Below are 23748 nucleotides of genomic sequence, written 5' to 3'. Positions count from 1 at the left end.
ACACTGATATATACAAATCAAACATCAAAAGAAATAACATTTCGGAAAACCTCTGCCAATGGTCTTTTAAACTAGCCAAACTAGCTTCTAATATAAACAGAAAACCATCAACAGAATATCTAAACATAGCTGAGAAAAGACAACAAGAGACAAAACCATAGAAATCGTTTCGAATCAATCCTGCTGGTTAAACATCCTCGTGTACAAAAGAAAACATCCAAGCATCATAGATAAAAAAAACACATTTGATACACGAGATATGCAAAAACATAAAGCTAATATAAATATCAACAGAGAACAAACTCATCCTTCTGCTTCTCCGACATCAAAACAGCCAGTTTCAGTTGACCGAGCTGACAAAGCCTAGCCGGATTCTTGAATACAGTGACTCGAGCCTGTTTATCACTCAACAAAACTACACGAGCTATGCTAAAATATTCGCCTTTCTTGACTGCAAATTGCCACTCATTAACTGATATCTCAAACCAGTCCTTTGTTTCAGAATCGGTTGTTTTGACCTCAATGTATTCCTTTCGATTTTCATCATCACAAACTTCAATATCATATGGTAGCCCGGATTCACTAGCTTCATTTACCCATTTCACAACTTTCATACCCTTATTTTTATAGTAGTTAAACGCCAACTCCTCGCCCCGTTTCCCTGTAGGTAACGCTTGTTCCACATTGGCCAGACCATGAGAAAGCTGGTCCTTCTGGCTAAAACCCAACGAATCACCTTGGTCAACACTAGCCGCGTCAACAGTGTTGGTTCCCACATGACCCAATGAACCATCTTGGTCAACCAAGCCTGGTTCAACATTGACCAAGCCAACCGCGTTAGGAGCGGTTTGCCAACTAGCCGGTGGCCAGTTTCTAGTACTTTCAGATGACGAACTGGGCCTAAAGATTCTTTTAGTGCCACATTTTGTTGCTGATGTCATCGTATCCAATGACATGACATCCATAGATTGAATTGACCATACTGGTTCTTCATTTGATAGTTTTGGCACCTTTTGGCTATTTAAGATAAAAGTTTCTATTTGTTCCTCCGTGGAACCTGACTCGTTCATAGTTGTAACTAAGTGAAGAAAGTTTGCGAGGTGAAGTTCAGGATCACCTTTGACCAGGAAACGAGAAAGCTCCATGAATATGGAATGAGAATCTGAGTCACACGTTGCATACAAGATCTCATCCTGTAAGCATCAATACAGAAACGGATCAGGTCAAATTACTTGAAATTTACATTTGTAATGCATACGTAAAAAGTATGATACCTGAAGAAGGCAGATGCTTTCATGTCTCTTATTTGACACCAAGTTGGATGCCTTTATAACATTCTGATAATACAGCATTTCAACTACAACAATCTGCAATTTATTTATCTTTTCAAATCCAGCCAGCTTGAGTTGATGATAAATTTCAGGATACGTGTTAGAGATGTAACGTTGAGCATAAGGAAGAGCCCAGTTCACCAACGAAGTTTCAAAGTCATTGTCTATTGTCCCGTAATATATTGCTTTGCGAGTAACAACCTGCAATAGATCATAAGTTGTTTAAGCCCCATAGCATCTACACTACCCACACAAAAACAAGTTTGGCGAGTGCGCGTGTGTTTTCTTGTTACTAATGGCTGTTTAAAACAAACCCATGTTATATCTTTGGGGTACTTTTGACCCATTTGACGGAGATTAAAACATAAACAATGTTGATTATTCATTCATAACCTAAACTAGAGAAGACGTGAGAAAGAGTGACAACCTCTGAAAGAGCGGGAATTCCAAGATTTTTCATTAGGAAAGAAACCTTCACTTCAAGTGTCTTGTTTTCTTCATCATTAAGTTCACATAAACAGAAAAAATTAATATTATTCAACTCCTCAAATTCATCAGCAACCTTTGCATCATCACACCAACACACGAGCCCAAATGATGGATGTAGCGAAACCCATTTATCCTGTGCGGTCGGAAGCACCTTCGTATTCTTTTCTTCAAGATTTCTTTTCAACATAATAACATCCTCAGAACTCAAAGCCCCAGATTTGAGCCCATCATTCCACATTACAAAAACATCAAAAACCTGCCAAAATAAAACTTGAATTTACGATAATACCATCTTGAACACTTTTGTAATTATATTTAGCGCATTTACTATTTGGAGTAAACTACAAAAAAAGTCCCTTATAGTTACAGTAATTTTTCACCCTAGACTTTGATTTTTCTGTTGGGCGTCCGAAGTCTAAAAACTATGTTGAATTCAGTCCATCATTCAATTAAAACTACTAAAATACACTCATCTTCAGTAAGTAAAAAATAAGCATTAGAAAAGACATGTTAGTTTTTGTGGTACTTGAAAGAAAGATTCCTTGAGATAAACTCTCAAAATTAGAGACAAAAATTGTAATTACTACCAAACCATAGGAACAGCCTTAACTTGTTGACGGGTTCTAAAAACGACAGCAAATATTTGTTTTCATGCTTTATACAATGGTACTCTGTGGTTAAAAGTTTTGGCCGGTTAATGGTTAAAGAATCAAGTTTCAAGCACAAAAGCAGCCCTTACAGTGTCATCATCAAAATCCTTTACTAAATAGTCCAATAAACTGGTTAAAGTATGATGAAAAACACAGATGAACAGATGGCAAATTTAATTGTAACTTGGATTGAAATTGAACTGATAGATGATAGGAAAGGATTGTTTCATTGAATGTAAAGGAAATACAAGGAAAAGAAAAAAATGACAAGGACATGTAACAATTCCAGGGTCACACCCTCTCTCTTGGCATGTGCCAGAGCCTACTCAATCTTAACAAAATTCATCCTATCTAATCACAATATTCCCTTCCTATTTATATTAACTTTCTCTTCAAGATAACTCTTAGCCACTTTGCACTTTACCCCTTTGAGAATAGACAAGTAACTCTTTGGAACCAACCCGATTTGTATCATTTCCCACCCCTTCAAAATCAGTCTTGTCCCCAAGACTGAAATCAGGAAATTGAGCTTTAACCCATTCAGCATCTTCCCATGAAGCATCATCCCTCGTATGACCCTGCCACTGCACTAACCATTGCCCTACCAAATCTGACCCTTTCCGAACATCACGAGTGGCCAACACAGAATGGGGTAGCAGATGCGGGGAATCTGCCATATCTAATTCAGGAGGAAGAGCAGCCTCAATTAGACCCGAGACCGCCTTTTTTAGCAAAGAAACATGAAAAACGGGATGAATTTTAGAAGTAGCAGGAAGAAGCAATTTATAGGCCACAGGCCCAACCTTTTCCACAATCTGAAACGGGCCAAAAAATTTTGCTGCTAACTTTTGGTGAATTCGACTAACAACGGATAGCTGACGGTAGGGTTTCAATTTAACATACACCCATTCTCCCACCGAAAATTGCACGTCCCATCTTTTCTTGTCTGCGTGCAACTTCATTGCACCCTGAGCAGTAGCTAAGTGATTTTTGAGTTGTTTTAGAGCTTCATCACGGTCCTGGAGGTCTCTAGCAACGGACTCCACCCGAATTTCGCCCGGAAGGAATTGAAACACCGAAGGAGGACGCCGACCATAGACGGTTTCAAAGGGAGTAACACCTGTAGAAGCATGAAAGGAGGAATTGTACCAAAATTAAGCCCAAGGTAACCAAACAGACCAAGTTTTGGGTTGATCAACTGCGAAACAACGCAGATAGGATTCCAAACATCGATTAATTACTTCAGTTTGACTGTCGGATTCCGGGTGGTAGGCAGAACTCATGTGGAGTTTAGTACCCATGGAACGGAAAATTTCTTGCCAAAACTTGCTCAAAAACAAGGGATCTCGATCACTTACAATAGTTTTTGGAATTCCATGGTGATGGATAACCTCTTTAACAAAAACCTCAGCCACTGTTTTAGCGGTGTACGGGTGTTTTAATAGAATAAAGTGAGCATACTTCGATAGGCGATCCACCACCACCAGGACCACCGTGAACCCTTTGGAAGCTGGCAGTCCAACGATAAAATCCATAGACAGGTCTTCTGTAACGTCCGACTTTTAGAAATAATAAATAAAGTAATATTTAAATAAAGTTTGTTATTTAATCGTCGTATAATAATAAGTCATAAATTAAAATGAGAGATGGTAGGCTTAAATGGATATGGACTTAAAAATAAAATATGGACTTAGTGAATTAATGGGCCTAAGGTCCATGAGATAAGGGTATAAGTACCCCTTAAACCTTCCCTAAAACCCTAGATCTCATAATCTCATACATTTCCATTTTTACCAAACACACACTCCATACTTTGAAACCCGAGAACGAGATCCTAGTCGTTTTAGTGTTTTCGCATCCAAACAACAAGAATCAAGATCTAGCTCGTGTCAAGACTAAAACTCTAAACCGAATGTCGCTAGAGGTACGTTTGTAGTGTAAAGATAGTCCTTTTGATGTCGGTTCTCCATGAAAATTGGTAGAACCATAGATCGGGGCCTAAAGGTTAATAAAAATATAAACTTGATGTAAAAAAATGTGAACTTTGAGAGTCGGGTTCGTTTGACTCGTTAGTTAAGTTTGAGGCGTTCATAGATCTAACGAAATTTGGGTAAAAGATTGGAACTTGAAACAAACCAAGTTGAGATTTTTGATTAATAATGGTAAAGGAAGTAATAATAATAATAATAATAATAATAATAGTAATAATAATAATAGATAAATAATAATAATAGTAGTAGTAATAAAATAATAAATATAATAATAATAGCGACAGCAACATGCCGTGCATGTTTAGTGATAACAAAAATAAATATAATAATAATACTAATAATAATATAATGATAATAATAATTCTCGTGAGCAAAGAAGAAAAGAAGAAAGAAGAAAGAAAGAAAAAGGGAAAATCAAAAGAAAAGGAGCTCATAATGACCATTTAATTTGTGTATAAAAGGTGGGAAAGATAAACATTAAACACAAGACCATGTTGGTGGAGTGGTTGAGACACAATATGGGTAGCTAGAGGTCATGGGATCGAATCCCGGATCTCGCACGAAATACTTTTTTAAGCGAAAAAGTTCATGCGAAGCGAACCAGCTCATGCGATGCGAACTAGGGAGTTCGTGCTATGCGAACTGAGCCATGCGATGTGACCTGGCCATTCCTAGTTAAGCCAAGATAATCCAACAAGATGAACCAAACCAACTAACCTCGTCACCTCTGTATGACCCGATATATTTTTAAGATAAAATAATCCGTTAAAGCAAAGAAATACATAATATTTAATTAAAAGAAAGGTATATATATATATTGTATATACACACATAATAATATATTAATGAAAAGGAACACATTGTTATAAAGGGGAGAAATACATATATATATAATAATTGGAGAATGTGAACGGGAAATAAAGATCGTCGTTAAACGAAGTAATCCCGTTTGATTCGTTAGCCCAAACAAACGAACCTAGCCTATCAAGTACGCTAGATTAATAAATACAAATCTAATTAATTATGTTAGTACGTGGTTAATTAATGAATATATGTGTTAAACAGTTAGCCGCGCACAACTCAGGAAGGGCATTACTATAAACGGTGAACGTAACAGGATCCAGATGAGTTCTAGCCCCTTTTGTGTTATGTTTTCGGGGTTGTGTGCATACTACGATGTGTTTAGATTTATACACTTAACTTAAATGGTAAGTGTATATTAGATACATGTTTGTGTATGAATGTGAACGTTATGGATTGATTAATTAGTATGCACGTAATGTTATATTAGTTATGATTGAAGGAATTAGAAGGAAATGAAATGAAGTTAGAATGGTATGGTATGTTAGAGGGCACCAGGCCCTAATAATAACCGAGGTATGTAGGGCACTGGACCCTTATAATATCCAAGGTAAGTAGGACACCGGATCCTTATAATTCCGAGGTATGTAGGGCACTGAACCCTTATAATATCCAAGGTAAGTGAGGACCGGATCTTTATAGTATCCGAGGTATGTTGTTAGTATGAAAGTATGAATGTATGTATGTATGTATGTACGTATGTATGATTGAATGATAGACGAATGAGTAAGTAACAATACGTATCTTCGGACTGTATTGGTAAGTAAGTGGATGTAATGTACGTTAATTAACTAGAACTCACTCAGCGTAGCTGACTCTTAGTATGCACACAGGCAAGTAGAATGAGACAAGTTGCTTGATGAGGACACATGGCAATAAGAAGAAGACCGGCATCGCTATGAAGAAGACACCGTGTCGTTTAATGTTTTATGGATTTATGTTATGATGTTTAAGACAAGATGATTATGTTATGTATGAACGAATGACTTTTAATTCCGCGAAAAGTTTTAGTTAACTCTGATTTTACGAATTATGTGAATGAGTAAATCCAACCAGCAAGAAAGTAGGGCACCCGGGTCGGGGGGCCTTACATCTTCCCAAACAGCATCGGGGATGGCTAAAGGTTGTAACAGACCCCAGGCAACACCGAACTAGCCTTACATCGCTGAGAAATATCGCATTCTCGGATAAACCTTTTAACTGTAGATGTCATACCCACCCAATACACATTAGCCGCCAACCGCCGATAAGTCCTATAAAACCCCGAATGTCCTCCCGAAGCGGTAACATGGAACTCGTGTAACAAAGCAGGAATAAATTTAGAGTGGCGAGATATAATCAGACGGTCGTGATAAAACAGAACATTATTCTTGAGTGAATACTCAGGATACTTTGTCGGTGTCGTTTCAAATTTAGCAATTAAGGTTTGAATTTCGGAATCTTGTTTGGCCTCCTCTATAAGCAAAGCACCATGCAACCATATAGGAGCAGAAACCGCTTGTAGAATCTGGCCCGAATCCGCACGACGGGATAATGCATCTGCTGCACGGTTTTCCCGATCGGGCTTGTATTGAATGTCGAAATCATAACCCAAGAGTTTAACCACCCAATTCTGTTGATCATAAGAAGAAACACGCTGCTATAATAAGAATTTCAAACTCTTCTGATCCGTACACACAGTGAACTTGGAACCCAACAAATAAGGACGCCAATGCTGGACCGCCAAGACTAAAGCCATCAATTCCCGTTCATATGCTGATTTTGACAAATTTCGATCACTTAAAGCTTTACTAAAATAAGCAATTGGTTTCTTGTGTTGCATAAGAACAGCACCAATACCACACCCCGAGGCATCACATTCTACAACGAAAGGAGTAGAGAAATTGGGCAAAGACAAGACCGGAGCTGAACTTAAGGCTTGTTTAAGTTGTTCGAAGGCTGCCTGAGCCACCAGGGTCCAACCAAACGCATCTTTTTCTGTGAGATCTGTTAACGGCCGAGCAATGCTTCCATAGTTTTTAACAAATTTACGGTAATACCCCGTCAACCCCAAAAATCCACGAAGAGCCTTTAATGTTGTAGTCGGCCAATCAACAACAGCAGCCACCTTTGCTGGATCCATGGACACCCCTTGACCATTGATTACATGACCCAAATAATCAATTGACCGTTGACCCATACTACACTTGGCAGGATTGACTTTGAAGTAATGAAGGAGTAAAATGTCAAAAACCTCCTTTAAATCAGCCAGATGAGCCTCCCAAGTAGGACTGTGAATAAGAATGTCATCAAAGAAAATAACCACCTTGTGCCGTAGAAGAGGACGGAAAATGTCATTCATCACCGCTTGAAATGTAGCCGAAGCATTCATAAGGCCGAATGGCATGACTAAGTACTCATAGTGTCCGTCATGAGTACGAAAAGCGGTCATGTCAATGCTGTCCAGGCACATGCGAATTTGATTATATCCCGAACTGAGGTCCAATTTAGAAAAGAAAGTGGAGCCATGTAACTCATCAATCAGTTCATCGACCACCAGAATGGGGTACTTATTTGGAATTGTGGCATTGTTTAGGGCACGATAATCAACACACATACGCCACGAGTTATCCTTTTTACGGACCAATATAACGAGACTTGAAAACGCGCTCTTACTCCCCATACTTAACAATTCTTGCACTTGACGTTCAATTTCTGTTTTCTGAATGTGAGGGTAACGATAGGGACGGACACAGATGGTAGTAGGACTAGACAACTGAATACGGTGATCATGAGAACGGATCGGAGGAAGAGAAGAAGGTGGTCGGAAAATCTCTTCAAACTGCTGCAATAAGGCAGTTAAAGTAGTTTGTTGATCAGTGGTTAATAGAGGTGAAACCGAAGGAGGTTAAGTACTCACTGACGAAGTAACCATAGTACCATCCATGGATAACCACTGGTGTAAAGCTGATAACGAAGGCTGACCCGTTTGAACCCCATGTATTGCACCGACACTCCATGATGTTCAAACCGCATCCAAGAGTGTTGCCAGTCATGTACAACCTCACCCAAAGACTTTAACCACTCCTAACCCAAAATAAAATCTAAAGAGCCGGTATCAAAAAACAAAGCATCCACCGAAAACAAACAAGGACCAATAAGAACCGGAAGAGCCACACATCTTTCATAAACAAAAACGAAATGTCCATCACCCAGTTTGATTTTCATACCCCGGAATTTAGAAGAAGACAAACCCATAGCCGAAACTAAACGGCATGAAATGAAATTATGAGAAGCCCCACTGTCAACCAACATAGAGATTGGAAAACCCATCAGAGTACCCTCCAATTTCATAGTGGCAGAAGGTGCTTGAGCAGCCACCGTGCCAGCGAACTCCAAGGCATTACAAGTACCAACCGTGCAATCTGAATCGATCTCTTGAGTAGGAGAAGGATCCGACTGTAAAATACATTGATCTCCAAAGGGAAAGTCATCCTCATCATCTCCCAACAACAGGACACGTAACTTTCCCTCGGGACACTTATGAGTTGGCCCATATTGCTGACCACAACGAAAGCAAAGTCCTTTTTTACGCCGGTCCTCCCACTCAGTTCTGGAGAGTGAGCGAATACCACGATCACGAGGAGAAAACTGACCATTGTCAGTCACCGAAAAAGACGATCTACGGTTTGCAACTGAACGGGGAGAGTCCAGTTTAGGGAAAACATGTTTATCACTGGGCCTGGAAGAAAACACAGATCTGGAGTCAGAACGGCCAATCACCGAAGGTCCATCTTTAAGCCCAAATGTTGGAAGCCCTTTAGGGTTTAAATAACGAAATCGGCCCAAAGCCTCTAGACCCGAATCTGGACGAAGCATCAACTCGACGTCCTTTGCCAGATACATAGCGTCTAAACGAGATTGAGGTCGATGAAGACGTACCCATTTCTTCACATCGTCTTTTAAACCAGCCACAAAATACCCGATTGTCTGTGATTCCGGTAAACGGGGAACTAGTGAAAGAAGGTACTCAAAATCGTCAATGTAATCATATATTGAATTGCCCTGTTTAATCGTAGCCAACTGCTCATACGGGTTCTGGATTTCCAATCCACTGAACCGTTGAAGCAGTTTTGATTGAAAATCAGGCCAAGAAATGGTAGGATGCACCTGAGTAATTATGGTAAACCAATGTTGTGCGACCCCAACCATACTTAATCGAGCCAATTGCAATCGAGCTATGATTCAAGTCGAAATACAGATCTGCTTTTTGAATCCATCCTTGTGGATCATAACTAGAAAATTCAGGAAGTTTTACCATCTTAACAGCCCACGAAAGGGATGAAGATGAACCGGTATTGTCGGACGGCCCCAAGCCAGATCCGGCACCGACATAAGCGAAACCACCACCGGAAACCCCTGAAGCCGGAGAATCGGGTACCGCTCTCTTATCTTGCTTCGCCATCCACGTCAAAACCACCTTCCTAAACTCCCCGGACTCAGCTCGTTCCACCTCCAAAGACTGTAACGAGCTACCAATAGATTATAACGAACCACGAATTTCATTCACATCTGACTGTAGCTGTTTGATCTGAGAATCCTAAGTATCTAATCGAGTGTTTGTGCGAGTTTCCATGGGCAAACGAATGGGAAAAACTGAAAGCAGGTCAACGGCAAGGTCGGACCAATGATGAAAAACACAGATGAACAGATGGCAAATTTAATTGTAACTTGGATTGAAATTGAACTGATAGATGATAGGAAAGGATTGTTTCATTGAATGTAAAGGGAATACAAGGAAAATAAAAAAATGACAAGGACATGTAACAATTCCAGGGTCACACCCTCTCTCTTGGCATGTGCCACAGCCTACTCAATCTTAACAAAATTCATCCTATCTAATCACAATATTCCCTTCCTATTTATATTAACTTTCTCTTCAAGATAACTCTTAGCCACTTTACACTTTACCCCTTCAAGAATTGACAAGTAACTCTTTGGAGCCAACCCGATTTGTATCAAAGTATCTCCACTTAAGCATAAAAACAACCCCAAAGGTCATGTCAACCTCACCAGACACAGTTGGAACCGATATCCAGCCTGCCCATTTTGCCACATCTACGTAAAACATTAACATTAATAGGCCTTACCTTTTTGGCGGCCTCTAGTGGAGTATTTATAGTTGATAAATGTCGTAAAACCGCAAGGTAATCTAAAAGTGGCGGATTCTCCTTTACACCGCATTCATCAACAAAAAAATCATGGAAACTTGGATACAAATTGCTTAACATTTTGCTCTCTTCACATTCTGTACTGACCATATTATCATGCCAATACACTTCCTGGGAAGATAAAAGTACACCAGATACAACTTCACTTGAAGAAACTGAAGACAGTGGAACAAATATAAACGGTCCACTGCTTAAGTTTGCAATGCTTTCCTGATCTGAAGAAACAAATTCTTCCCGTATAAACAAATAGAATCTGGACATCTGTGATATGCTGGTGTGGAAAGCCATAAACTGTCAGAAAAGATTAATGGCAGAAAAACACATAATCCAATAAACACAACATACCTAGCTTTGAAAGATTTAGCAGATCTTTTCCATATTTCAAGTACAGATAAAGCATCATGAAGGGTAACACTAGTTTTGAAACCGATGCTAGTCACCAATTTCACACTTCGAATCTGTTGCATATACAAAAAAGGCACAATGTGATAACATTGAAGTTTTACAAGTTAAAATAATAATTTTATAAGGAAAGAGGAATACACAAATTGACCTTTGGAACGGCATAAGGAGCGTTATCACCAAAAATCAAGCACAACTCCTCACAATTATAAAACAAACCTTTAGGACAATAAAGCCCATCATCCAAGCTAGAAACCACCCACTTAACATCATTGAGAACACTTACTAGTGAAGACTTGAAGGGTTTATTTTCTCCATCTATAATACAAAAAGCTTCAGCTTTATCACTAAAATAATCATCCCATAACTCATCAAAAACCTCCAACAAGTACTTGCACTTTTCACGATCACCACTTAGTGACACTTTTGCTAATAACTCAATCAACTCTCGAGACTCCCAATCGATAACAGTTGATCCAGGTGGGAGAATGCACCCCTAAAGTTTTAAAACTCTACAACTTAGTCAGCAAGTTACTCTCTCAAGAAGAGTATCTTGAGTTTGCTTAATGTAGAAGATTCTGACTTTTGGCTACTTAATGGAAAAGAGTTTTGACCTTTTGTTTTAATATTTACAAAAGTATAGTGTAACATACTTCTTTTTGATAGTTACTAGCAAAGAGCCCGCGCGTTGCTGCGGTGACACAACACAGATTCAGTTAGTAGGGGATCGGTTTGTTATATGTAATATTGATTATAAAAGTCGGATAAAAAACGCAAGTTGCGCCCTTAGTTTGGAGATGTTTTCGATAAAGTTTTAATCCTTGGATAAAAAAATGCAACGAGCATCAATAGTGATACAAATCTTAGGAGAAAAAAAATAAGAAACTAATTAAAATGGAACTATATATCTATAACTACCGATTTCAAATAACATAAAACCAAACCAAACCAAACCATCAAGAAAACTGGCATATGACTTTATGACAATAATGGAATTTTTTTATATACATTTGTTCAGTTTAAGTATCAATACGCGAAAAAAATTAAATTTATTGAGGTTAAACACATCTTGCTCATGTCAGCCGTCGAGTTCGTGTCGTGTTGGAGCACATATTTCTGTCACATTTTTCAGGTTCGTGTTGGGTTTGTGTCAGGTGGAACATGCCAGCCCGCGAACACCAGCAGAGATTGGCATTGATTATATCACCTGTAACAAGTAAGGTTGTTACTTGCATCATTTGTTCAGTTTGTTAATTTAAAATATAGAATGTGTTAAAGGTAACTCCACTTACCCATTCCAGTTTCTGATCTGTGTAGGGACGCGTTGAGATCAAGAAAAAGTCTATAACGATCATAATCTTTGCATTCAAAGTGATAACAAAACAATTGATCACAACCAAGTGATAACAAAACAACAAATGATCAGCATCAGTAAATCATTACAAAGTTTTCACATAAATTTACACTTCCCCGATTTTAATGTTAATGGTACCGTATCAACTCGGGTTAATATGGGTGACGGTTTATTGCCTAACAGGTCAAAGAAAATTTTAAAAAGATTTGAAAGGGAAACTGGTTAGTGTATTTTTAATGCACATCTTGTAGTTGAAATGTGAATTTCGTATTGCAATTATATTTATATTTAATTGATTAATTATTTTTCAAAAATGACCAAAAAAATGTGCAGATCAACCAAACCGTGCCCGACCCGCATTAAAGCAAGTTGTTCACCCAGATAGCTCAGCCACACATTTTGTCGCACTTGACTCGGGCTGAGCTGGATTGTTTTAATTTGTAACTTTTAATTTTGGCCCAGCCAATGAGCCCAATAAACCTTTCTAAAGTTCAAGCCAATTGGGTTAAATTTTTTCAGTTGTTTGTTTAGATTGCTTTCAGTGTTTTTGGTTTTGTTTCGGTTTTAGTTTGTTCAATTTTTCTTACGATTCGGTTTTTTTAGTTTTGTGTAAGTTCAGTTTCAGCTATATGTCTTTGGTTTCGGTTCGATTTTGGTTTTATAAGTTTCGTTTTGTTTTTTGTTCGGTTTCAGTTTATTCAATTTTATATTTTGTTTTTTGTTTATTTTCAGTTATTGGTTTCGGTTTCAATATTTGGTTTTGTTTATGTGTAGTTTCAGTTATTTGGTTTTTTGTTTCGGGTTCGCTCTCGTTTATGGTTTCGTTCTTGGTTTTGGTTTCGGTTTATGTTTCGATCTTTGGTTTCGTTTAGGATTAGTTTCATTTTTTTGCGTTTTGGTTTAGGCATTCGTTTTTGGTTTTGGTTTCGACTTTTGGTTAGACTTTTTCAGTTGTTCGTTTAGATAAAGAAAATGCTTAACATATTACCTAAATATAAGGTAGCGTTGATCCCTTACACTAAAGGCTGCCACAATGGTCAATATCGAGTCAATGCAGTTTGAAATGCTCCCATTACAAGCATCTTTCTATGTTTTTGCTCCATTAAAAGCATTGCCAAATAGCCACCTGCAACATCTCATTTCTTAAAATACACGAAATCAGCAAATGTTTAAATTACTTTTAAAGTTGCTTCAAATCAACTTAGTAGTAACAAAAAGATCAACATGTTAGTTGCTATTTGGATCTGCTACTTCTAAATCCTACTTTCTTAATTTGTATCAATCCCGCAAAGTTCAAAGGCCATATAGTTAAAAAAAGTTAACACATACTAAGAATATTATGGTAATCACGTGTGTTTCAGTTTTGTTTAAGTTCAGTTTGAGCTATGTGGTTTTGGTTTCGGTTCGATTTTTGTTTTATAAGTTCCGTTTTGTTTTTTTGTTCGGTTTCAGTTTATTCAGTTTTATATTTCGTTTAGGTTTATTTTCAGTTTTTGGTTTCGGTTTCAATTTTTGGTTTCGTTTTAGTTTTTTGGTTTTTGGTTTCGGATTCGCTCTCGTATTTGGTTTCGGTTTCTTTGTTGATTTTGGTTTCGGTTTATGTTTCGATTTTTGGTTGGTTTCGTTTGGGTTAGATTTTTTCAGTTGTTCGTTTAGATTGGTTCCAGTGTTTTTGGTTGTGTCGGTTTTAGTTTGTTCTGTTTTTTCTTACGATTCGGTTTTTGTTTTTGGTTTCGTTTTGGTTTTTGTGTGTTCGGTTTTTTGTTACGATTTGTTTTTTTAGTTTTGTGTAAGTTCAGCCTCAATTATTCGTTTTTGGTTTCGGTTCGATTTTGGGTTTTTTAGTTTCGTTTTGGTTCTTGTTCGGTTTCATTTTTTGGTTTCCTTTATGTTTAGGTTCAGTTTTTTGTTTTAGTTTATGTTTTTTGGTTTTTTGTTTCGGTTTCGGTCTCGTTTTCGTTTTCGTGTTTCGTTTTTGATTTTTGGTTTCGTTTAGGTTTTGTTTCAGTTTTCTGGTTTTTGGTTTCGGCATTCCCAACCCAAGTTCTTCAAAGCTCCTAACTCCCTCACTTTCACAGATTGCCATCTCCAAGTCATGTAATGATGTGATCTTTTGAACTCCAACAAAGCAGTGTACAAATGAGTTGGCCTACAACATCAAAACAAGCTGTCTGTTGACAATCGGGCCCACAAACACGGAATTTGATCTCAACCAAGACCAACTGGTCCAACTCCATCTGCTTATTAACTTCTTGGCACACTTGCAATGACCCCTAAGGCTGAGGGGTGTGGAGCGCGAGAAAGGGCGCAAGAGGACAGCCGCTCGCGCCCCGGGGCGCGAGCACCACACCACCGAGGCGCGAGAGGGGCGCGAGCGCGGAAAAAGAGGCAGGCGCAAGAGGGGTAGCGGCTGGGGGTAGCGTGAAGGAGGCTTGGGAAGCGTGAATAGAGCCGTTGGCTCATATTAATGTGTATTAAAAAAAAAAAAAAAAATTTCCGGCTGAGGGGGAAGCCGTAAACATCACCGATCTTGTTGAATCCCTCAATAAATTCAACAAAACCATGGAGGTGGTCTCTAATGACAAAAAGGAAAAAAAAAGAATGAGAGATTTGGACTTCCTTACAAGAGACTTCAGTAACCTAAATCCGGTCGACCAAATGCTGATGGAAAAACAAAAGGAACGTATCCGGAAGAGGTTGATCGAAGAAGACCAAGCCGAAGAATAAGAATAATGTTTTTTTTAGTACTTTAATTTTTTTTTAGATATTAATGTGTTTTTTTAATTAATGTGTGTTTTTTTAAATAATTTCTTGTTTTTTTAATAATACGTTTTTTTAATACATTTATAAAAAAATAAAAAAATAAACCGCTCGCGCCCCCTCTCGCGCCCCTCCACACCATGGCCCGGGACGCGAGCACCACAACCAACACCCATCTTATCAAGTTTCTCTCTCTGCCACACGTCACAATATTATTGGCTGGCGCCCCCACTCGCGCCCCCTCTCGCGCCCCCCACACCCCTCAGCCTAACCTATCTATATATACTAAACTAAACAATACTAATCCTACTCAACTTTCTTTTAACTCGTCTCAATATTAATCTCCAACAATCAATGAGCTAACACAAGTGTGTTAGTTAGAATAATAAATATCTAACCAACTCAAAGTCAACACACTAACTATTTCAGGTCAACACACTAATAATGTGAACCAATTACAAAAATCATCAAAACACCAAAAACTGATTAAATAAATAAATAAAAAGCGTTGATCAGTCATCATAAAGTTTACTTACTACCTTTGATTCAGTGAGCATGAGACGATAGAGTGATGGAACGTTCTGCATATGAAACCCTAACGATTCAAACGAAACAGCGTTGAGCGTCGCCAATGCTGACTGTGAGATGCTCCACGCGGATACGGTTTGGCCGGTGGCCAGAAGATCCGAGTGAGCTTTCACTACTGCACGATCCACCGGAGATACCGCGTTGCGACTGCGTTCGCCGTACTGTTGACGACGGCCATTATTATTATTATGTCCGTACATTTTGGAAGTTCGCCGGAGAAACCGCGAGTTTTTGAAGTGGAAAGTAAATAAAAGGTCTCTGTTATTTGGGCCTGATGTGGAACCCACACTTTGTGCTACTGTGTAATCAGATTATGCCACGTGGATATTTTCTTTCTTTTTTTCAATTTACTGAATTGCAATTTGTGAAATTGCTGGTGGGTTGTATGTTTGAAAGCTAACACGCAATCCATCACTACCGCCACCATCCACCACCACCCACTGTTCGCCGCCACCACCACTATCCACCCCCACCGTCCGCCACTACCATCGATCACCACTCACCACCATCGTCCGCCACCACCATCCATCACCACCACAGACCACCACGTCTGTGGTGGTGATGGATGGTGGTGGCGGACGATGGTGGCGGGTGGTGATCGATGGTAGTGGCGGACGGTGGGTGGGTGGTGGGGGTGGATGGTGGTGGTGGCGAACGGTGGGTGGTGGTGGATGGTGGCGGAAGTGGTGGTGGTAGAAGGCGAACGGTGGGTGGTGGTGGTACAATCTCGTCTCTCAAGACGAGATTTATAAATTTTTTTTCAAGAATTTGAAAATATGGACGGATAAAGTATGAAACATAAATAGCAGTTTCTCAAGAGGGTATTTTGAGATAAAAAGTTTAGAAAAAATTTGAACTTTTGCTCTAACATTTCAAAATTATTTGGACTTTACCTTCAATATTTTCTCAAATCTGGTCTGCTTCCTAACTTTCTTTAAAGATTTGGCATGCTCCCTCATCTTTATTATTTTTTCCCAATGCGTTTGAAGAGTCCAAATTTTAAAAAATTTTGAGGAAAAAATAGCTATTTTGGGCTTTCTCTCTCTAAAAAGGGCTATTTTAGGAATTTTCCCTATTACCTTTTATATTTACAGACCAGTATAGTTATAGTCATATATTCGTATCGCATGGTAAGACTAAAAACCTGCAAGCACATGCAGATAAGGGTGAGCAAGAAACAGTTTGGAACTTGGAAGCCATAACCGAGGAACCAACACCTAATACCAAAACCATCAAAGTGTGTTACCTTACAGTTTATGGTTATCGCTTTTCGTACTAAAAGGTTTCTGCAAGGCGTGGAGCTGAAGAACTTGACTAATCAAATTCCTAATTATAATCCCTATTTTTAAATGGGCTTTTCTTATTCAAGAGCCAAAATGAAGAGACAAACGGTTTGTTAACAAACACTGATGACCTAAATAAAACCCCAATCTAATCTTCTCTTGCAACTGTTTGATCGCAAGTCTTCAGTTTTTGCAATCTCAAACCGTATGCAAGTTTGATTTAAATTTTTTATTGTTACAATTTGCAAAGTTTGGATTTAATAATAATTTACACAATGCGTTTTATTAAAACTCAAACTTGTGGCCATTTGATTTGAACTCAAAGTTGTGGCCCATTTGATTTGTGCAGCCATTTAGTAACATAACCGACAGAATCGGTTATAGCGCATAACCGATTTTAGCATTGTGTTTTTCTAAAATTGTGTGGGTCTTGATGAACAATTGCCTTTTCGTAATAAAAATGATGTTCTTTCACAAAGTATTCTGTTTGCGTGTTCATTTGACTTTGAGATCAAATGTATTAGTTTCATCGTCGAAAATAATATGAGAATTTAATGGAAATAGACATGTTAATATTCATATATGCCCAAATAAACATTGAATTTACCTTTCACTAATGATAATAACTAAATGGACCCTTTAAGAAAGTGGCACGTGAAATCTTTTACACTGACCATGTCAAAAACTTAAAAACATGTCATGTGACGACTTTTGATAACATGAACATTGATGCTTGTTTGCTTGGTTATCTATAAAAATGTTTTTATTAATATATTTTAACTTTTATCTACATATTACTCGCTCATGTTATTTGTTGGTTTATATGTCTTAAATTTTGATGATTGTTTGCGGTTTAAAGAATGGGCAAACACATGTTGTATCAATGATCCCAAAATCGGAACCTTCAATTCGTATTCACCTGCTTTACTCATAATATTCCATTTTCAGGTTATTTTAAAAGGTTTTTTTATTTTATCTCCAGTTTTAGCATTTTTCTTTCAATTTTTTAGCATATATTTTTTGAGCAAGAAATAAGGTCTGCAGTTGTGATTCAAGTTTAGGTTATACATATTGTTAGTTTGTTACCTCTTTATTTCCACTTTATAGTATGCGAGTAAACCCTTATCAATAATAGAATGATTTTACCAAAACAATTACTTGAGATTATAACAAAATAGTAAGTTTTTCCTCAGATTTGATTGGTATTTTCTCATTTTCCTAATGATAGATGATATAGCATGTCACGGTTTAGATGCATACATTATGAACCGGGGTTAGATATTTGGTTTTTGATATTGGCTATCTTTAGTAATCCAAGGTGAAAAATAACCAGGCATGTATATATAGAAGTGATTCATCAAATCTTGGTTTATGTGGTGAATTTACGGACTTAGATAAATTACTTGCATACGTGGCAATATATTTGGGTCGGCCCGTTAGGTTTTATTCAAATTGTGTTTTTTGTAAATTGAAAATGTAAGCATTTATGTTGTATCTAAAGAAGTTTTTAGAGATTTATATTTTATATTTGCAGTTATACGTTAATATATTAATTTTACTTTTGTTAAAAAAAATTGCGTTTAAAGATGACTTGTTTTAAATTTTGGCACAAAAAAATACTCATACGGTTCAAGTTTTTACATATAAACATTTTAAAATAAATAATAAATAAACAGGTCAACCCATGAACCTGTCAAGTTAACACGAAAACAACCATTTTAGCTAAGCGTGTTTATGGTTTGACCCAAATTTCACCCAACCCCCTTAGACTAAACCCAAACTGCAGAATATTGTGCTAGTATTGTCATCTCAGACATTCCACCTAATATGGTCACTTCTATATCTGTGTCATTTGGAGAATTAAAGGCCATAAGCATGCTCTAAGTTTTGATTTCATATGGAGATGAGGTAAAAATCAAAACAATTTAAGTGGTTAATAATAAGATGCGAGAGTGTTTTCACGTTCAAGGATGATATCGCAATTGATAGCGTGACTTTCTTTAAGTAGCCTGTTTCAATAGAAATCAGAAGAGATTCTGGACATTTTAGAATACTATATGTTTGTAAGTTGTAAATGTAATATAAATTGCAAATGCAAGTATTCAAATATAATATGTTTTATTTGTTATTAAATGTCCTTCAATTCAACTTTTTTTTTGTACCCAACCACGTGTACATGTTTATAACCTAGTCAAATTTATAAAGAACATCAGGAATGACCAAGTGTAGGCTCCCGCTCATCTACAAGTTGTTTAGGCGATTTAGAATGTATCCAATCATATTGTTTAATCCACACTCGAGCGTGATTATCAAAGGAATAAAAGCCGTTAACTTGGATCCCCCAATGGCATGTATTACCATCATGATAACCTTGATAGCATGTCCTAAACATGGTGCGGTTGAACACCTGAAATGATTGATGATCAATGGATTCTTTGCGCCAAAAGTTACAGTGAAACATGGTGCTTTCTAAAACATTCTCACAAAAGGAAAAAGTATATTCCAGGTTTGAAAAATTAAGTACATGAACTCCAAGATCGTCTTCTCTCGATTTACAATGAACCATCACGTTGTCCCATTGGATTCCGGTTAACATGTGTACATTATAACCCTTTACTACAAAACAACCATCAACTGTAGAATAATTAACAAGATTCAACAACACATATACAAAAATCAAGACATAAAGATTTCTCATTGTGAAATACATTTCTTAAGAACGTACATACATGCAGATGCATATATATACACGATGCATATCGTACATGTGTGTGTAAATATGTATGATAATTGAATATGTATTTATGTATTCACGTAATACAATTCGAATAATATTTTTAAAAAAAAATCAATTTCTCATGAATATTTAATACAAATAGACATGTTTGATAGTTATATTCAAATGTTGAATTCAAAAAAATTATTAGCGTTGAAAATAGTAAAATACTATCTATTAAAAATAAAATTTAAGTATGTAATGCTGAATTTATTAACTATAACATTAATTTTATAGTTGGATTAATTGTGTCTTAAATATATATAAACAAAAATAAAAGCTTTTTGTTTGTTCCTTACATTCTCTCAGTCCTTAGATTGCTTTATTTGTAAATAGAGACTTCTTATGGATTTAACCCGAATTCGCGTGTATGTGTCTCACCAAATCTAGATAGCCTTTAAACGGGTTATAATATCTCATTAAATTAAAAATTAATCTTACCAAATATTTGATATGAAAATCTTATAAAATAGAGATATACTAAAAATTAATATCCGATTATTTAAAAAATATATATATTATTTACTATTAACTTTTTCATCATCAAACCGTAAGTATACTATTAACTTCCTTACAATAAATAAAATTAAAATCTAATATATATACATATATTAGAAACGAAAAATATAAAACCCTCTTTTAATACGGGAGATAAAAACTAGTTATTTATATATAACATTTATTCCTGTCAAAAATAAGATTCTTAACTCCTAGAGAAATTAATGTTTAGGAGTTAGGACATCTATGATGTTTGAATATCTTAATACCTGTACGTTATAATTAATAAATTAAACATTAACTTTAGTTTGTTATGTAAAATGCTAATTTAATTACATTACTTAATTGGTCTCTCATAATTGACGTCAATCCGTTATGACACATTTAATCAATTTATTATAACATGTAGGGCCGGTTGGGACATAGGGTAACGTGGGCAACCGGTCGGGTCACTTAATTTTCGGGGGCACAAAACTTTTTTATATATATATATTTTTATGAAAAAAAATATGTATATTTAATGTTTTACCCTAATTATATAATAACTAGTTTGGTTAGTGGCAAATGGGCATGATTTCCAACCAAAAGGTTGTAGTTTCTAGTCTCACTTGAAACATTTTTAAGCTTATTTTTATACAAAAAATTTTTTTACACAACCTAAATCATAACTAAGTAGGCTCATTTAAAAATTTAATTGTTTAAACCAAACAAAAAACCATTTACATAAGGCCTAAAATTTTTTTTGCTTATATTATTTCGTTACTTGTTAGAGTCTACGGGCCTTTTTATTTCAGCTCGGCCGATGCATATAAATTCTCAGAGACGGCCCTGATAACATGTTAACTTATTTGGTTAATTTAGATAAATATTTAAGTGCTTTACCACCTGCAACCAAAACGTTGGGGGTTCGGATCCCGAAAGGTATAAATTATGCTATATGCTTATTATATAAAATCTGAAAATTGTTGTTAAAAAAAAAAGACATGGTTACGATAGTCGTGTTCAAGTTTCATGATTGTGCATCTATATCAACTGTATTAAATAATAAATCAGTCATCATAAACTTTACTTTGGCTTCAGTGAGCATGAGACGATTAAGTGATGGAACGTTTTGCATACGAAACCCTAATGATTCAAACGAAACAACGTTGAGTATGTATGCTGGCTTTGAGACGCTCCACACAGATACGTTTTCGCTGATGGCCAGAAGTGAGTTTTCACTAGTGCATGGTCGACCAGAGTTACTGCGTTGCAGCTGCTTTCGCCATACCAGTTCGCTCGAGAACGTGGCCGTCTCTTAGCCGGCGACTACTTTTGCCATATAGTGGGGGCAAATTGGGTTTTAATAATACAAAATAATCATAATTGAAGAGTAATTCTTCTAGCGGTTCTGCCTTTTAAATTTTTTTCTTTATTATACCTTCGTTAAAAACAATTTAATGGCATCAACTTCAAATTTTAAATTGATATTTTAGGACTTTTAATTGGAAGGGGACCATTAATCATCAATCCATAACGTCCTTCGCATTATTCCTCATCATTGTCTTGCAATTAAGGGTATTACGACAATTATTTGACCATAAACTATCAAACCAAAACCAACCATAAATCCTTATCAATTGACTCATTTTACTTCAGTTTGATTCGATTAGAACCTCTTAGACGATCCTCATATCATTTTGTGAGCACCATTGTACTTTAGCAAACAACATCATATCCTCCCCGTCCCCGTCGTTAAGTGAGTTATTTTAGTCAAGCCGAACGGAAGAGAGGGAAGCGGAGATGGGAAAGGTTTCGGTATTTGGCAAGTTTGCTTCCTAGAGTTTATTAGCTCAAAGTTTAATAAAACTTGATAAAACCAATAACAAATAAAGGATTAAACCTCTATATTAACTTAAGTAATTTAATTGAACGCTACAAATGGGACAGTCGTTTTGGATTTTTCCATTGAGTTCATGTTTCATTGCCAGCCATATACAATAGGTTATAGTTTCATATGTCTGCATAATTAGTAAACCATGTGCCAAAGCTAACCGTCATTTTAAAAATGTAAAACACTCACATTATTTAGCCTTGAGTCAGAGCATTCTCATCCCACTCTCTATCTTCAAATCAAAAATTACACTAAAACTCACTTTATTTTCTCTCTCCATTTCAATTAAATAATACTTTTTATACCTTTTATCATTAACTTTTCTCTTTCCTTCACTCACAACCACTTTCAAAATATATTAAAAAATTATAGGGGATGAACAGTAACTTTTCAAATATACAGAAAAATCACTACTTTTTCTAAAATATAAAAACCTTTCACTCACAACACCCGAAATCACTCTCTAAATTATAAAAACATCCATCACATAATATGAGGGGTTGGATAAGAATGCTCTCATTAAATGACAATATATATGTGACTAGTTGAATTCTTGAACTAGTGAACAATGCTTTCGTAACCGGATCGGACAACAAATCGGATGGGAAACCGGTTCACCGATCGGTTAGACCGGCCGAACAACTCTTCCCCCAAAAACGATGATTAAGGTTGAAAAATAGAATTTTCAAAAAAAAAAATATTTTTTTTCATAATAAACCGGTTCAAGCGGTCCGGTTTCCCGGTTGAATTGGTGCAACACCATGACCCGGGGGGGGGGGGTTCAGTCCCCAAGTAGTAACCATATTATTCAACGGCTTACCATGAGTTAATTGTTTGTGTTTATTGATGGATTTATATTTATGGTATTTAACATTTAATAAACATATTGCATTTACTTCTCAGTATAAATGCATAGCCCCTTTTAAGTCTGCCGACAATTTGGTTTGCTATGACTTATTTTTGTATTAACACAAAACAAATTTTTAACCCATAGTTTTTCCCTATAATTATTGTTATATAATATAAACAAGAACTTTGGTGTCGCAAGTGGCCAATTGGGCCACTTTGTGGCACCGTATTGTTCGATAAATTTTGTTTTTTAGTTCAGTTATCGTAATAGAAACCGACCAAACGTCAATTTTTTTTGTTTTAGTTCTGGTACCAAAACAAACTTGAAAAAAACCAACCGAGTTCACGCAGACTCGCGACCTTATTTAAAGACCATGACCGACAACGCTAGGGTTTTTACCAATGCTAAAGTTTACCGACCCCCCCCCCCCCAACTCCCTCAAAACAAACAAATAAATAAATAAAATTGGTTGTTGGTCCACCTCAATTTTTATATTTTTTTTTCGTTTTTTAGTTCCAGCACCATAATGTACGTAATCTGGCCGAATTCGTGTCAAGTTACCGCCTCAATGCTCGGGACCACAACGCTTGGGTTTTACCATCGCCCGGATTTGCCAACCAAATAAACATCGTCTTAAATATTTTGGTTTCTTATATGCTAATTTGACAAATTAATTTTTTTGGGTTTTAACGCAGCCGTTACTGATTGAATTTGTATCGGCTCATCGTCGTAACGCTCAGGTTTTAGCAACGCCCATGTTTCAACATTGAGGTTTTGCCAGCTGCTCAGCGCAACGCGCCGAGTAGAAAAACTAGTTGAAAACAATTAAAAA

General features: G+C 36.7%; 1 protein-coding gene across 1 annotated transcript; it reads right to left on the bottom strand.

Moving 5' to 3' along the window:
* Window positions 1–287: 287 nt before the first annotated feature.
* On the bottom strand, window positions 288–15836 carry LOC143539811 (protein NO VEIN-like). Its single transcript, XM_077033017.1, has 7 exons — window positions 15588–15836; window positions 11086–11430; window positions 10878–10990; window positions 10452–10803; window positions 1759–2076; window positions 1275–1532; window positions 288–1193 (listed from the first exon to the last, which is right to left on the bottom strand). The coding sequence occupies exons 1-7, from the start codon at window positions 15834–15836 to the stop codon at window positions 288–290; spliced, it is 2541 nt and encodes an 846-aa protein (XP_076889132.1).
* Window positions 15837–23748: the final 7912 nt, after the last annotated feature.

The sequence above is a fragment of the Bidens hawaiensis genome, unplaced genomic scaffold (assembly GCF_021521415.1).
Source record: "Bidens hawaiensis isolate Kalapana, Puna unplaced genomic scaffold, B.hawaiensis_p1.1 tig00012057_1, whole genome shotgun sequence".
Taxonomy (NCBI): domain Eukaryota; kingdom Viridiplantae; phylum Streptophyta; class Magnoliopsida; order Asterales; family Asteraceae; genus Bidens; species Bidens hawaiensis.
Note: the sequence above shows the minus strand (reverse complement) of the source record. Positions and strands in the feature narration are given on the sequence as shown.